The sequence below is a fragment of the Pieris napi genome, chromosome 8 (assembly GCF_905475465.1).
Source record: "Pieris napi chromosome 8, ilPieNapi1.2, whole genome shotgun sequence".
NCBI classification, from domain to species: Eukaryota; Metazoa; Arthropoda; class Insecta; order Lepidoptera; family Pieridae; genus Pieris; species Pieris napi.
Genome location: NC_062241.1, coordinates 11,420,618 through 11,435,982, shown reverse-complemented (window position 1 = coordinate 11,435,982; position 15,365 = coordinate 11,420,618). Strand labels below are relative to the sequence as shown.

The following is a 15,365-nucleotide window of genomic DNA, read 5'->3' as shown; positions in this document are numbered from 1 at the left end:
ATTCTTTATTTCAGATTATATACATATGTAGTTTTATAACGGTAAAATTTATCACAAATCTACCAAAACCAAGTTATGTTAAAACAGGCGTTTTAAAAGTTATTATCTAAATTCACTGATAATGAAGGTCGGCAACGCAACTACTACCCACTAAAATAGGTGTCTATATGGGCTGCTAAGACTTCCCCTTTTTGGGCGTTCCGTAATCTCGTGTGCCTCCCAATTAGATAAAAAAAAACTAGACTAATTTTAGACTTACATGTAACTTGTAATAAGTACTTACATATATATTTTCGCTCTTCATACAGGACTTCTTATTGAAAAGATTATTTAGTTTAAAGTACTTTTTAGTTTAGACTGACTTCAAAAACCCGATTGAGGAATATAATTAATTAACTCTAACTAAATTTATTAACTCTTTTTCCAGGCCTTTGCATCAACAGACAGTGGTGCACCAACTGACGCTTGTGCACTAGTCGATGGTCTGAAAACTGCTTTACGCACAAGAGCCCATAGCTTTGTCCTCCGATTCATCAAGCAAGGAGGTCTCACCTCTCTCCTTGAAGCCTTGCAGAAAGCACCAAGAGATGCTGCAATGACGAGGCACAACCTAATCGCTGGGATTAAGGCGCTCATGAATAATTCTGTAAGTAATTTTTACTTGATTTTATAATCGGTGGTAATATACGTGAGTATGAGTAATGAACTCTATTTAGCTTTAAATAGAATTAAATAATCACCTAGAATTTTGGCTAAATTAAAGCTAAAAGAAAATCTATAAATGATGTAAATTATTTTCGAAGAGCAATGTTTACTTGATAATGGTGTGAAACTTTTTGTCAGGCGCTTATTTTTTTGGGCCTTCAAAATATATATTATATTTCTTAAAATGCAATATAATATATAATGTTACTCGCACCTGTTGATTAGGCACACATATCGGGAAGTAACATATATTGAACTTGAAAAACATATAATTAGTTAATCAAAAGGAATGTCTTCATCAAATTTTTACCCTCTTCAAGAACCGGAAGGGTAAGGTTTTATAAATGATCAGAGATAGAATAACAAAAATTCTCAAAGAGATCGATAGATCTCTATCTCTATATCGTTTTAAGTAAATATACTTATGAGAAAACATGAAAATAAATTACCAAACAATTTACAAATTTATATGAAACCATTTTTTTTTTTATATTTTTAGACTGGCCGTGCACATGTCCTGGCTCATCCGACCAGTATCGACTTAATAGCTCAATCGCTAGACACAGAAAATGTTAAAACTAAAGTGGCGGCCCTTGAAATCCTTGGCGCAGTTTGTCTTGTACCAGGAGGACATAAGAAGGTAAGATACTTTTATTTCGAGATTGGCAGTGGTTATTATCGGGGTCACATTAAAATAATAATGATAAACAATGTGTTTACCATCAAAGGGGTAAAAATAAAAATAGACAAATGATGTATGGAATTAGTGCTAATAACAGTTTCTGCCAGAGAATGCAGCTGTAAAAAAACTCAACATTAGAAAGAAAAAGCTAAATCTTAGCGTTAAATGGTGGTAGCTAAAATGTTTTTCCTACCTCTCCTATACTTCTCTTTTTAGAATTATCATACCAAACCTTACCTGTATAGGGCGTAAATACAGGCCTTTACAATACGCAAATTCCAAGACTAAAAATTCAATTATTAAAATATGTTACGTACCCTCCGTTCCTATTTTTATGGGCTACCCTCAAAATATTTTATTTTACTTAAGGTACTTGAAGCAATGATCCATTACCAAAAATACGCGGGTGAAAGAGCTAGATTTCAAGGCATCGTAAATGAGCTAGACCGCAGTACGGGTGCCTACCGGGATGACCTAGGTCTTAAGACGGCCATCATGTCCTTTGTGAATGCTGTACTGAATTATGGACCTGGCGAGGAAAGCCTGGAGTTCAGACTACATTTGCGGTATGAGCTGCTTATGTTGGGAATACAACCTGGTGAGTTAATCAAAATAATATTAGAACTAAAGTTAATCGAATCGAATTGATAAGTTTCAGTTTTTTTTGGAGTCGGTTAAAAATACATTTAACTATTAAGTTTTCTTCGTGGCTTAACATAAAAGTATATATTTGTGTCTTGGGTTCCATTTTGAGTGAAAAAATAATTGCATAGTTAAGTTCGATATTGGTTGTTATAGATATGTTCAGATATATGTTAAATAAAACACTTTGTTTTGTAACAACTGACTTCGTTTAAAATATGAGCTTATAACTAACATAAAATTAGGGGTAGTGGGGTTGCCACGCTAACAAAAACTAACTTGGTTTATCTGAGGGTTCATAAATCTAAGTGACTTTTTTGGACATTATCAGAAACAAGAATGTTGTAATACAATTTATGAGTGTGGAAAAAACTAAAGGGCTCATTTTAGCTTCAAGTGTGCGAAAATTGCTAACATTCGATTTAGGCTTCTAATTATTAACTAAAATATGTATATATGTATATTGTATATTATGTAAATTAACTAATTTTAGATTGTATAACTACCTACTTGACTACAAATTATTATAGAATGTAATTGCCCAAAACTTGTAACCTTTATTCATAAATTCATTTTTCAGTTACATAAATATGTGAAAATAAGATAAATTTTCTATGATTAAAAATATAATCTATGAATGAGAAATGAATAAGTTTAAAATATCAGTCATCATTCTTCAAACTCCTGACAATAGATTGATTAATAATAATTTTCATTATATACTACAAGTGTGAATAAAAAAAATATAATTACAAACTATTTGATAACATTTTCAGTAATCGAGAAATTGCGTAAGTACGAGAATGAGACCCTCGACCGTCATATCGAGTTCTTCGAGATGGTCCGGACGGAGGACGAGAGGGAGTTATCTCGACGGTACGACAAGCAGCACGTCGACACGAAGAGTGCGACGGAAATGTTCGACTTGTTGCGAAATAAGTTGAGCCATACCGCCGCGTACCCGCATCTACTGTCTATGCTCAGGCACTTGTTGTTGCTGCCATGTGAGTATTATAAAAATTAAATCTAACTTTGTTTTAGCTGCCTTACTAAGCTGATAGCATAATTTAATGTGAACTGAACTCGTCTTAAACGGCTGGACCGATTTTAATGAATTGTTTTGTAGCCGTTTGGGTGGCGCCCTTTATGGTTTAGATTCACAAATCAGCCCGGCAGATGGCGCTGCAGTCGGTATCTAGCTTATTTATCTATACAGCAAATAAACAGCTGGTATATATGTAAATCTTCTGTGCATATGTTCGTAATTAAACTGCGAAACGGCTGGACAGATTTTGATGAAATGTTTTGTGTGTTCAAGTGGAGTCGAGAATTATTTACATTATTAAATATTTTTTTGTATGTAAGACGTCTGTCGGATCCGCTAGTATAGTTTTAGGTTTACTGGTATTTTTGAAATAACGTTCTAGACTGAGAAGAACGAGGCAGAAGGGTTCATTATTTCCTAAAATTAAAATATCTAGCTTATAAATATTTATTAAATTTGTTATACTAATATTTAACTAAGAAATTTATATCGCCTAACACGGAGTTTATAGTGGATAATCTATTTCCAGTGGAGTACAACCCCCACGCTCAGCACTGGTTGCTGCTGGACCGAGTGGTACAGCAGGTGGTGCTTCAGCAGCCATCCGCTGGCAGCCGAGCCAGCAGCCACCAGGGAGACCAGCCTGAAGAAAACCCCAAGGTACCTTGCATTTTACCTTTACAGGCTTTTTAGTTCTTGTTGGGAGCTCAAAGCTACCAAGGGTTGTTATAAATTTTACTTAATAGTTCTCTTAGGATTGATTTCCTACGATAATTGTAATTGTTTGTGTAATTTTCGCTTAAAAAACCTCTGCAACGCGAAAAGGGAAATTTTTGAAAATATTTTAATAATAATATTTTTTTTTAATAATAAAACAAAACTAATCTAAAAACCCAAACGGAAGAAAATTATAGTATGTATGAAATTTGACTGATTTCGTTTTTACGAATAAGAGGATTATGATTGAAAATTTATATTTTTTAAACACAAGATTAACTAACATAAAATTCACTTTGCAGGTTAATAAAAAAAAGAGAAATTGACTTTATTTTTTATTTCTTCCAGCTCTATGACCCAGATGTAGCTCCACTGGAAATAAATGTTGCCGAAATCGTACACTTGCTCGCGAAAGAAGAGGAACTTGTAGCTGCTCGGACCAAAGCCGAAAATCTTGAAAAGGAAAATGTCGACCTGGCAACGGACCTTGCTAAGAAGGTAGGATGGAGGATTTTTTTTTCATTTTTATCCATTATGGTGGAATTGTGGTTTTAACAATTATTGCGATTTCTTAAAAAAAAACATTCAATACATCAAAATTACTTCGATACCAAACATTAGGAAATCCAAATTTCTTAGGATTATTAAAAAAAAGGGTGAGTGTACTTATGTACGCGCGTAAGACGTTATATTTCTTTGGCATTATTAAAAATAGTTTTTGATTGCATGCAAATAATTAATTACAATTAAATAATCAAAGACTAGAAAAATGAGTCATTATAGTCAATAAAGTTCAGTTTACATTTGAAAAATTAAATAAATAAATATTTTTTATTATTCTCTTACATTAAGTGTAACATACATTCTATTATTATTCGAATGATGTTTTTAAATTATGTCTAATGCCGTAGCATCTTCCGTGGGCAACTTCATTCTGTTAATTTTGTGTCACGGTGCGCGCGCATCGTAAAATTTCACTCTCATAAATTTTTCATAATGCGCCTAAAGAAGTCTAACTTCAAAAATCTCCCATCTGTAAACATCAATTTACAATACGAATAAGTTAACGGAGCTTTTTTATGGTCCGTTGAGTGAACTGACAAAAGTTCTATTGTTAGTAAATATTTTGTATTTTAAAAAAAGAAAATTCCTAATTAATTTGTTGTTTCGTGTGTAAATTTCTTTGTTGGTTATGCATTCTTGTCGATTAAGGGTCACCTGTTAGGACAGGATTGTTTTATAAATAAATAAAGATGATTCTTTTTGTTTTTACACATTTAATCATTTGGAATTGTTTATTTATTTATTAATTAAAGTTTACCACATCATACATAATAACTATATCTATGGTATATGTTACAAACTCTTTTATCTAAAATGTATGACAATTTGGGTACACATAAATATTACAAAAAAACACACAATTAAAATATGTACAAGATAAAATATAAATGCCAGAATTTTTTTTAGACCAGAAAAATATTGTTACATATCGAATAATTTGCCTTTTAGCAAAATAGAAATAATTATTTTTTATGGGATTAACCCATAGGTTATGGAAAACATTGTTTCCATTCAGTAATCCATTAATAAAATACCATAAAGCCATAAAGCAATGCAAGAATTGTTGGTTTAATATTAATCATTTTCATATTCATATGAGTGGGTGAAGAGATATTTGCAATCGACCATATTATATGATATGTACGATATATGTATATTCCATACAAATATGAATTTAAGTGATTTTAAAGAATTTTTTGTATGTTTCAAACAAAATATTATTTAAATTGAATTAAAAAAACCTTTGAAATATTCTTTAAATTCTGAGATAAAATTTGTCAGATTTCTAACAATGCAATAAAGCCTCTTCACCCACGTATCATATAACCCCTCACCTGCATGTGAACTAACAGGAGAAGCAAGTGGACCAGCAGAGCCAAGAGCGAGAAGAGTTGGAAGGTGTGGTCTGCCGCCTCAAAGACCGCCTCGAGAAGGAAACAGCGGCCCACATGGAGTGTACTGAAAGGGCCCGAGCGAGTGCTTGTAGGGCGCATCAGTTGGAACAACAGGTAGACTTGGCTTTTTAAAACAGGGACAAACGGGCTGGAGGCTTTTGCAGCTTTTGAGTTCCCGTCATACTGTAGTAGTATAGTAGTCGCATTATGAACAAAGGCTTCGGATCATAAATCATTTTATCTGTTTGTATCGCTCGCACCTACAGGTCTTATGGAGAGATGTAGTGATGTGCGTAAGAATTGTAGAGGTGCATATCGATAACGGTATAGGTACGATCGATATGCTAAATTATGTTAAGTATTAATAGGAATAATTGCTCGCTGTCTGAAAATAAAAGTTTTTAATTTGTAAAATGACACAAAATAAATTATGTGTGTGTGTGCGTATACGTAATATAGTGCGTATAAGTACGCACTATATTACGTAACGAAGCGTAAGTAATGTAAAGAGTATCATAACAAAAAAAAATTATATTTATAGAAAAACAACAACCCTTAATCGTAACATCCAATCAGGAGTCAGAGTGCGTGCACATTCTTACTGTCAGTGACATTTATTGCCCGACGACTCAGTTCAAAATGTGTCTACTTTAGCAGCTTTTTAATAATATTTATAAAAAACAACATAAATATTGGACTGAATACCTACATCTGTAGCTTTTTAAAAATATTAGCAGAATTGCAGATTTGTCCCCCACCTTTAAGTGTGAAGGAATACAGAAGGAAATGAAATAAAGTATTCCTTTAAAAGTCATCAGATTTGGTCTTTAGTTTCTCGTCTATTAAGTGAGCTACGCAATATCTTTTTAGGGTGCAAATTTTGGTATGAATTTGTATAGAATTTTTGATTAAAATTTTGCAGTTGAACCAAGAAAGAACGGAACGTGCGAGATTTGAGAAACTAGTCAGCGAAGGAAGCATACCTGATGATGCTAAGGTAGGTCAAAAACATGGGAGATTATTTGTCATGAAAAAGCTCAAAAATATAATCCATATGCAATATCTTGTATAATAATGTAGTACAACAATTATATGGTATAATTTGTAGTTATTTATTAAAAAAAAGTATTTAACTATTACAAAATCTCCATATATATAGCAAACTAGTGTTTTTCTCTACACCTGCAACGCCAGTGTACAATTGAGTTGTCGGCCTCTCAAGTAGCACTCTCGAGGAATGAAGATAGTATTTTAGAATACCAGTACAAGTGCGTTGTCGGCCTTTCAGGTACTATAGCACTTTCGGGGAGTTAAGACTGTATTTTCGAATACCAATCTTTCTTATATTTGTTTCCAATAACTGTACCGAATCATGTCTAATGTGGTACCTCTCTTCAGGTCAGCAATCTCAAAAGCGCAGTGATCACTTGCTCCATCCCACCTCCTCCCCCACCTCCAATAATTTCCATCCCCCCTCCTTCCGCACCCGCCCCGCCGCCTGTTCCCCTTGCCCCCATGGCCCCGGCCGCTCCGAGGCCCAAGAAGAACGTGCCCACACCAGGAAATCCCTTGAAGAGTTTCAACTGGAGCAAACTCCCCGATACGAAGTTACACGGAACTATTTGGCAGGAGTTGGATGATACGAAATTGTACAACGCGATTGATTTGCACACGATAGACAAGATGTTCTGCGCTTATCAGAAGAATGGAGTTCAGGTAGGGTGTTTGTGTTTTCTCCTTTTTGCATGGTAAGATCTTGTCTTTCATCTCTTACGTTTGTATGGATACTATTTACTGACCTTAGTGATATTGACTGCAAAACATAATATGTGACCCTTATTTCGGATATGGAAAAGTGAAATTATTTGATTAAACACTTAAACAAACACACAAATCAAATGTTTTCCCTGTTTTATTAGAAAAAGTTTCTATTTTATATATTTATACTGTTTTATATTTATAGAAAAACAAATAACATAATACATCAAAATTATAAGGGATGCATCGGGTGGCCTTATAGCTAACAAGCGATATCTTCCTGGCAACCCTAGTAAAGGAAAAAACTTAAATAATATGATATAAAAAAAATATGAAGGATAAAGTGCAAGAAGTACATAACCAAATCTTCTCTAAAAAAAATATAGAACCTTAATCAAAAATAATACAATAGTAATATTAATAAATCAAACTAAAAAGCTAATGTCATGAATTGCGATGCAATAAAAATAATAAGAAATACAAGAATTACATAAGTCACGATTGAGCAGGATAGGATATGGTTAAGAAATGTTTATGCAGAAGAGTTTCTTCTTAATGCCTGTTAAAAATAAATACTTTTAATAAAATTGTTTGTCTGAAATTCAGAACGAGGGCTCAGTCGAAGACCTTAGACAACTGGGTTCTAAACCGAGAACGAAGATTTTGTCAGTGATAGACGGAAGACGTGCTCAGAACTGCACCATATTGCTGTCCAAACTAAAGATGTCCGATGAAGAAATATGCAGGTAGGTTTGACCTAATTGCAATGTGCAATTGTCTTTTCAGGATAATAATATCAATTTCGGGAACCCTACATATTTTTTTATAGAAACGGACAGAAAGCTCACCTGATGTTAAGTAATGCTGCCGCCCCAAACTCCTCCTGCCAGAAGGCTCGCGTGTGCACTGCTGGCCTTTTATTATTACCGCTATATTTAATGCTTAACGATTTTACCTCAGTTATCCAAAAACATTCATTTTATGTTACCTGCGGGGAGAAATAATATTTCTAATAGGTTTATTTCTTTTTAACTAATATTGTTTAGCACTTTAGGATTAGGAGGCTGGTTACGGCAAATTTGTTTATTTTGGAGCAAAGATCATATTTCGCATCTATGTATCCTATAGAAGTGTACGCCAGCTCTTTGAGCCAATCTCTTAATAGCCTGGATACCCAAACCAATGCATTCTTGCTCTATCAGTACGGGGGTTTCCCCGTACACGCCATCAAATTTAAGGAAAATAAATTCACAGTTCTTTCGAAATTTTATGTATATTCTCTTCTTAATATGTGGCAGAAACATCTGCCCAGTTAGCATATTATTATTTTTACTGTTTTAAATTTGCAAATGAAAATCATTTCAATTTGAAAATTCAGCATTGTGATATGCTAAGTGCGCGTTTTACTACACTTTCAGAGCAATCCTCCGAATGGACAGTTCAGAACAATTACCCATCGATATGGTTGAGCAGTTATTGAAGTTTACGCCCAGTGCTGAAGAAGCCGCCTTACTGGAGGAGCACCAGGACGAACTGGACAGCATGGCGAGAGCTGATCGGTTTCTTTATGAGATTTCCAAGTGAGTTAAATAAACTCTTCTTAGTTTGAAAGCAAAGTATCACAGCACAATTCAAAGTGAATGGATGGGGCTATCTATGTATGTAACTGTTCCCTTATGATAGATTAAGGTTAGCGGCTGATTTGAGGATGCTAGTAAAAAATTCTTTCCATAGCTTTTGATTGGATCTATGGTTGATTTAATCGATTCTTTACGGGTTAAGGCAATAAGGCATAGTTTTTATAACAATCTATTTTTTGACTTCCTTATGATATCGTGTAATATAAGTAAGTGTATTTTGCAACCCTAATAAAATCCGTCCTTAACGATTTTTTTACCTTTATGTACACACTACAAAAAGTATATAAAACCAAACTACTAAACGACATTTTTCCCGTTTCTTTTATTATTTTATTCAAATGTGATGCTAAAAAAGCTAACTGCATTACGGCAATACGAAATCCAAATTAAATAACCGTATATGTACAATGTACATACGTATATATATATATGTACAATGTACATACGTATATATATATATGTACAATGTACATACGTATATAAGTACTTATACAAATGTTCCGATTTAATCAATCTATTGTAGCCTATCTACGGAATTATTAAATTAGCCAATCAAGAATGCTTAAACAAACGAATTCTATTCAAAGAAATCATTATTTTTTGTCGCTTTACAATTCAGAATCCCTCATTATCACCAACGCGTCCGAACATTACTATTCAAGAAGAAGTTCTCGGCTGCGGTGGCCGAAGCCAGCGCACGCGCATCTGTTGTTCTTCGTGCTGCTAGGGATCTGACTCGTTCTAGAAGACTTAGGACTCTTCTGGAAATCGTTTTAGCTTTAGGAAATTATATGAACCGGTGAGTTACAATGATAATATTTAATACTCGCTTTATTTCTTTATTAACCCTATCCTATTTGGAAGGTAAGTATATATTAGGGCGGCCTTATCACTAACAGAGCAGTGTTGGCCTAGTGGCCTCAGCGTGCGAGTCTCATCCTTGAGGTCGGAGGTTCGATCCCCGGCTGTGCACCAATGGACTTTCTTTCTATGTGCGCATTTAACATTCGCTCGAACGGTGTAGGAAAACAGCGTAGGAAACCGCCATAGATTCAAAAATTCGACGGTGTGTGTCAGGCACAGAAGGCTGATCGACTTGCCTTCTAGTTTGATAAATTATCAGAAAACAGATACAGAAATCTGAGGTTCAGACCTAAAAAAGTTGTAGCGTCAATGATTTTTTTTTATTTCCACCCATTTGAAATATTTATGTAACAAATATTTGTCAGCGGTGCTCGTGGCAATGCATCCGGTTTCCGGTTGTCTTCTCTGAACAAGTTAGCTGATACCAAGTCGAGTGTAACGAGAAACACCACGCTCCTTCACTACCTTGTGGAAATGCTGGAGACACAGGTAATGCTTATTCAATTTCATTAGGTATTTAAGAATAACTTCTTTTCTATATTTTGTGCTCTAGGAATATTCTTCAATTCCTATTATTTTCTTCATTTCTTCAATTCATCAATTCTCAAAATCTTTTTATTATTTAGGGATTAGGAATCTTTCTCGTAGAAATTGAGTAAGGTTCCATTTTATACACAAAGTGAACCTTCACACGCGAAAAAAATATTATTTTGATGGATTTGGAATCTAGAAACTTCCACTTCAAAGAACTTTAATTAAAAACTTTTGAGATAGTTAATTTATGAAATTGGTTACTCGCCTTGATAAAAAGGTTCTCTTTAAAGAGGTTTTTAATAAAAACATTTTTTTCAGTTCAAAGATGTTCTCCTACTAGAAGAAGACTTACCCCATGTAAGAGCAGCAGCCAAAGTCTGCATCGAGCAGTTGGAGAAGGATGTCAGTGCTCTAAGAACAGGTCTTCGCGAAGTTTCCCGTGAGTTGGAGTACCACGCTTCGTTGCCTGCGCCTGCGCAGTCCCACGACGCATTTTTGTCTGTCATGAGGGACTTCCACGCGCACGCTGTATGCTCGTTTACGCAACTTGAGGATCTTTTCCAGGTATTGTCTTATTTTTTAGATTTTTTTTGTAGCCGAACTGTGGAATCGGCTCCCGGGGTCTTCCCTCAAAGATACGACCTCCAAATGTTCAAAAAGCGAATCTACTCCTCCCTCAAAGGCCGGTAACGCACCCACTAAACATGGGTGTCTATGGGCTGCGCAGACTGCCCTTTTTGGTCGTCCCGCAAGCTCGTTTCCTCGTTTTATAAAAAAAAAAGTAGATAATTAAGTTTTTTTTTTTTTTTATTCTTATACAACTTCTTTTAGATCGTTGTGTGTTAGTGTTTAATAATATCAATTTTACAATAATTAAAATCCATAATTAAAAATGTGTTACTATTTTTATAAATTTTCAGGACATGAAGAGCCGTTTAGAAGCGTGTGCGCACGCGTTCGGCGAAGAGCCATCAGCGTCGCCTGAATTGTTGTTCGGAGCTTTGGACAGCTTCTTAACACAGCTGGTGGAAGCAAGGGCTGAATGTGATGCTACCAGGAGGAGACGGGATGAAGAGGAGAGGAGAACTCGACATGAACAGGAGGTAAGTTAAGGGAGATACAAAAAAATTTGATATATTCATGATTATATACTTGATTATTTAATATATTATATGAATAAAAAAATAAAATACAAATATTTTATGTAAAAAAAGGAAAATTTTAGGGATTGTATTTTATTAGTTTAAAACTTCGAGACTAGAAAAATTTTTTTTTAATAAATTTAATACTTTCAGCTTAAAAAACGTACAATGGAGCGTAAACAGGGCTCAAGCCTGCTCGGTTCTGTCGGCAAATCCCTCGGTAAGGACTGCAACGGACACGCGAACGGCGACACCTCACGTGACGGAACCCTCACAAACGGCCAAAAGGGTGAGTTCGATGACCTCATCTCAGCTTTGAGGACCGGTGACGTATTCGGAGATGACGTCGCGAAGTTCAAAAGATCCAGGAAGACGTCAAAAGCTAGTCACAAAGGACGTGATTCCCCACCTAGAGGCATTTGTAGGGAGGACTCGAGAGAAAGGCAAAAACGCTAAGACTGTTTTGTATTATTCTGGAACGTATTATCGACGTATTCTGTATTGTATTACCACATATCGTATGGATCTTGACTAAGACAGTCTTATAATTTGCCAGAGATCTGCATTGTAAAACGAAGTATTGCAATATTTGGAATTGTTTCAACACGTTCTGTTTTGTATTATTCTGGAATGTATTATCAACGTATTCTGTATTGTATTATTAATTGACTAAGACAGTTGGAAATGTATTAATGCATGTGTTGTATATATAAAGGTATTCTCATAATGGAATGAATGCCGAGTAGACTGATAACTGATTTAAATTTGTTGACCAAAAGTATTGGCGGCCTATTAACAGAATTATGTCTGAGATCCATAAAAGGCTGTTTGACGTAAATTTACACCAGTGACTTAACGAAATATATATTCCCATTATAATATATTATGTAAGAAAAGTTTTGATCGTAGCGTTTAGGAATTTTGTGAAAATGGATTTTGTAATGGATTTGAATTTACCTTTTGGGATCAGTGTAATCTTATACAAGTGATATATTAGATTAATTTTTTATTTGTGTTGGCGGAATTTTTAATCGTTACGAAATATTGAAATTGATGATTGGAAACTTCGTTATTGCCAATATTTTAATTGGGACATTGATTTCGTGGATACATCAATCAAAACCAGACCCCGTTTTATACGTTTTTATAAATTTTCATACTGACTGAACAATTATTAAGACTGTATTGATTCCATTGTTTTTTTTGCTCATTTTAACACAGCAAAAGATTTGATATAGAGTTTCTTTATAATTGGTATTTGCTCAGATTGATTTCGTATAACATAGACTATAGAGAAGAGTTGTATTGACAAGTGAAAGAGGGATCGAATAGCCATAGAGATTTGAAATAAGTAAGTTTTTAAAGAAAATAAAATGTATGGCCGTATATTGTAAAATATACCGTAATACGAGGCAATAACTATCCCATTTTAATTTATATCAAAGCAGCTATGTTATCTATGAGTTTGACAATGATTTTAACGCCAGTACTTAAAGATTACATTGAAATTCACTTTCACCGAGTTCACTTTAGGCATCGTACTGCCCAATAGCTCTGACGTAAAAGATTTATTCAAAGAGTAAGGCCCTGTAGCTCTACCAAGATCTTTTTTTAACCAACACCCTAAATAGAAGAGGGAAGTTATCAATTTGTGAACCAGCTACTGTGAAGATTGTCAAACTCACGGAGTGCCCTCTTTCAACCTGTCAATGTCAGTGATACATTCTACTATCTATGCTTGTTGACTTGTGACTCGCATAAAGCCATAAAGGTTTTATGTAATGGATTAATAAAAATAGGACAATTGCTAGTCTAGGCTGTAGATTAATAATTGTTTCTTATATTGAGTGTTATTGACAATAGAAATTGGAATATCTTTATTAAAATGGAAAATCACACAAGAATGAAGTATGTGGTCTGTTCCATACCTTCATATAGAAACTTGGGGGAATATTCTGGTGTGGAAATATTGGAATTGTGAAGGCTTGGAATTGAGTCCTTCGCCTAACGGTGGAATAATTTTGAATATTAACTTCAACGTTTTTGATATAATTATACAATATTCTTTAATCTTACATAATGAGATTAATAGTGATTCTGTTTAGTTTTAAATGTAAATATTAATTAATAATCTGTTACCGTGACATGGAATTCAATTATTTATTAAAATAACTATAGTTTTGTCTTGTAAATGTTTATTATTTTGTTCAGTATTGCTTAAGCGTATAATATATAATACAGTGAATAGATTATTTAAATAAAATTGAAAATTATTGTGTGTTTTATTTGATTTATTACGACAGCTAAATTCCCTATTGTAACAGTAGATTTATGATATTTTTAGTATCTTAATTAGTGTGTCTATGGCCTAATTTGTTATGGAATTCTTTAGTAATACTCTTTTTTTGGCCGGCGGCTTAAATTGGTACCACTGTCGCCATATTTTTGAAATGGCAGACTGTCATTGTTTATTTTCTGTAATTTCCTGGTGCGTACAATAAATAATTTCACTATCTACCAAAATCTAATAAAAATCCAACTAAAATGTATTTATTTTAATCCTTGCATTTAATTACAATAGAAAAGTTTTAATTATCGAACGGTTCCGATTGTAGCTTAAAATATATTATATTAATAGTACAGGTAACAAACCTATCATACCAGGTGTTCCTAAGTTTGTGTCGCATTTATTTAAGCCTAAAACTTTATTTTCTAGATGCTAGCATTGTTTTATTAAGACATTTCAATAAATGATTAAGATAGCCTGCATGACTTCAAATTATTCCCCTTACTTAAATCCATGACAGCGACGCTCTTACCTGTCAGAAAAAGTTTGTGGCACTCTATGTGTCAATTGCGTTGATTATCGTCCGTCACGAACTTTATCAATTTGTCAAAATCAAAATTTATCAACCCTATCTCTTGGCTAACACGTAGTGTTACGTCATGTTGTGTCCGTTTGTCCATTCACAGTTGAACACAACAATTCTTGCGCCTTTCATTATATATTCAGTAATTATTATAGTAGTCAATATTTTAAATTTATAGCCGACATAAGAATATGTCTAATGTATAGAAATACATTATATGTAAGAATATGTATAATGTATAGAAATACATTATACATTTCTAATAGCCGGATCTTCTTTCCGTGAAGCCTGCGAAGTGCCCATGAAACTTTTGAGCTTCTAGAAATAGAGTTGCTTGATTAGCCAGGACTACACATAACTGATTAAATGGGCGTCTAGGGCGGAAACTTAGTCCACACTAGATACATATATACATAGCCGGACACCTATGGTTATGAAATAAGTGTACGACGGACCATCCATTTACGCAGTTTGCATTCAAGCAGCTATTTTAATTGCACCCAAATATTGATTGATCAGCGTAATAATCACACACTTAACTAGGCCAAAATTGCTCTTATATACAGCAGTTTTATTACGTGAATTGGTGATTTATTTTTCACCCGAAAGTCAATTAAATGCTTACATAACATTTCGTAAAATCACAGAATTTATTTAATTACAAAACGTATTGTTAATTACGAAACACAAGCTAACGTTCATTATGACGGATTCGGCGTCGTGTTTCTGTTTTAATGAAACAATTTTTTCCTAATTGTAATTAAAGGGTATAATGATATTTGAAGAACGCGAGCTTCGTTACGCGATT

General features: G+C 34.0%; 1 protein-coding gene across 4 annotated transcripts in view; it reads left to right on the top strand.

Annotated features, from left to right (window-relative positions):
• LOC125051636 (disheveled-associated activator of morphogenesis 1) overlaps window positions 1-13,047 on the top strand; it is a 119,246-nt gene extending 106,199 nt beyond the window's left edge. For all 4 annotated transcript variants that reach the window (XM_047652115.1, XM_047652113.1, XM_047652112.1 and 1 more), the window contains 16 exons: window positions 428-646; window positions 1,205-1,345; window positions 1,757-1,985; window positions 2,806-3,033; window positions 3,604-3,734; window positions 4,140-4,289; window positions 5,708-5,863; window positions 6,672-6,746; window positions 7,148-7,465; window positions 8,114-8,253; window positions 8,926-9,087; window positions 9,767-9,946; window positions 10,377-10,500; window positions 10,864-11,109; window positions 11,466-11,648; window positions 11,841-13,047. In XM_047652115.1, coding sequence (XP_047508071.1) covers window positions 428-646; window positions 1,205-1,345; window positions 1,757-1,985; window positions 2,806-3,033; window positions 3,604-3,734; window positions 4,140-4,289; window positions 5,708-5,863; window positions 6,672-6,746; window positions 7,148-7,465; window positions 8,114-8,253; window positions 8,926-9,087; window positions 9,767-9,946; window positions 10,377-10,500; window positions 10,864-11,109; window positions 11,466-11,648; window positions 11,841-12,143 — 2,985 coding nt within the window. In that variant the 3' untranslated portion in view covers window positions 12,144-13,047. The remainder of the gene's footprint in view (window positions 1-427; window positions 647-1,204; window positions 1,346-1,756; window positions 1,986-2,805; window positions 3,034-3,603; window positions 3,735-4,139; window positions 4,290-5,707; window positions 5,864-6,671; window positions 6,747-7,147; window positions 7,466-8,113; window positions 8,254-8,925; window positions 9,088-9,766; window positions 9,947-10,376; window positions 10,501-10,863; window positions 11,110-11,465; window positions 11,649-11,840) is intronic.
• The last annotated feature ends 2,318 nt before the right edge of the window (window positions 13,048-15,365 follow it).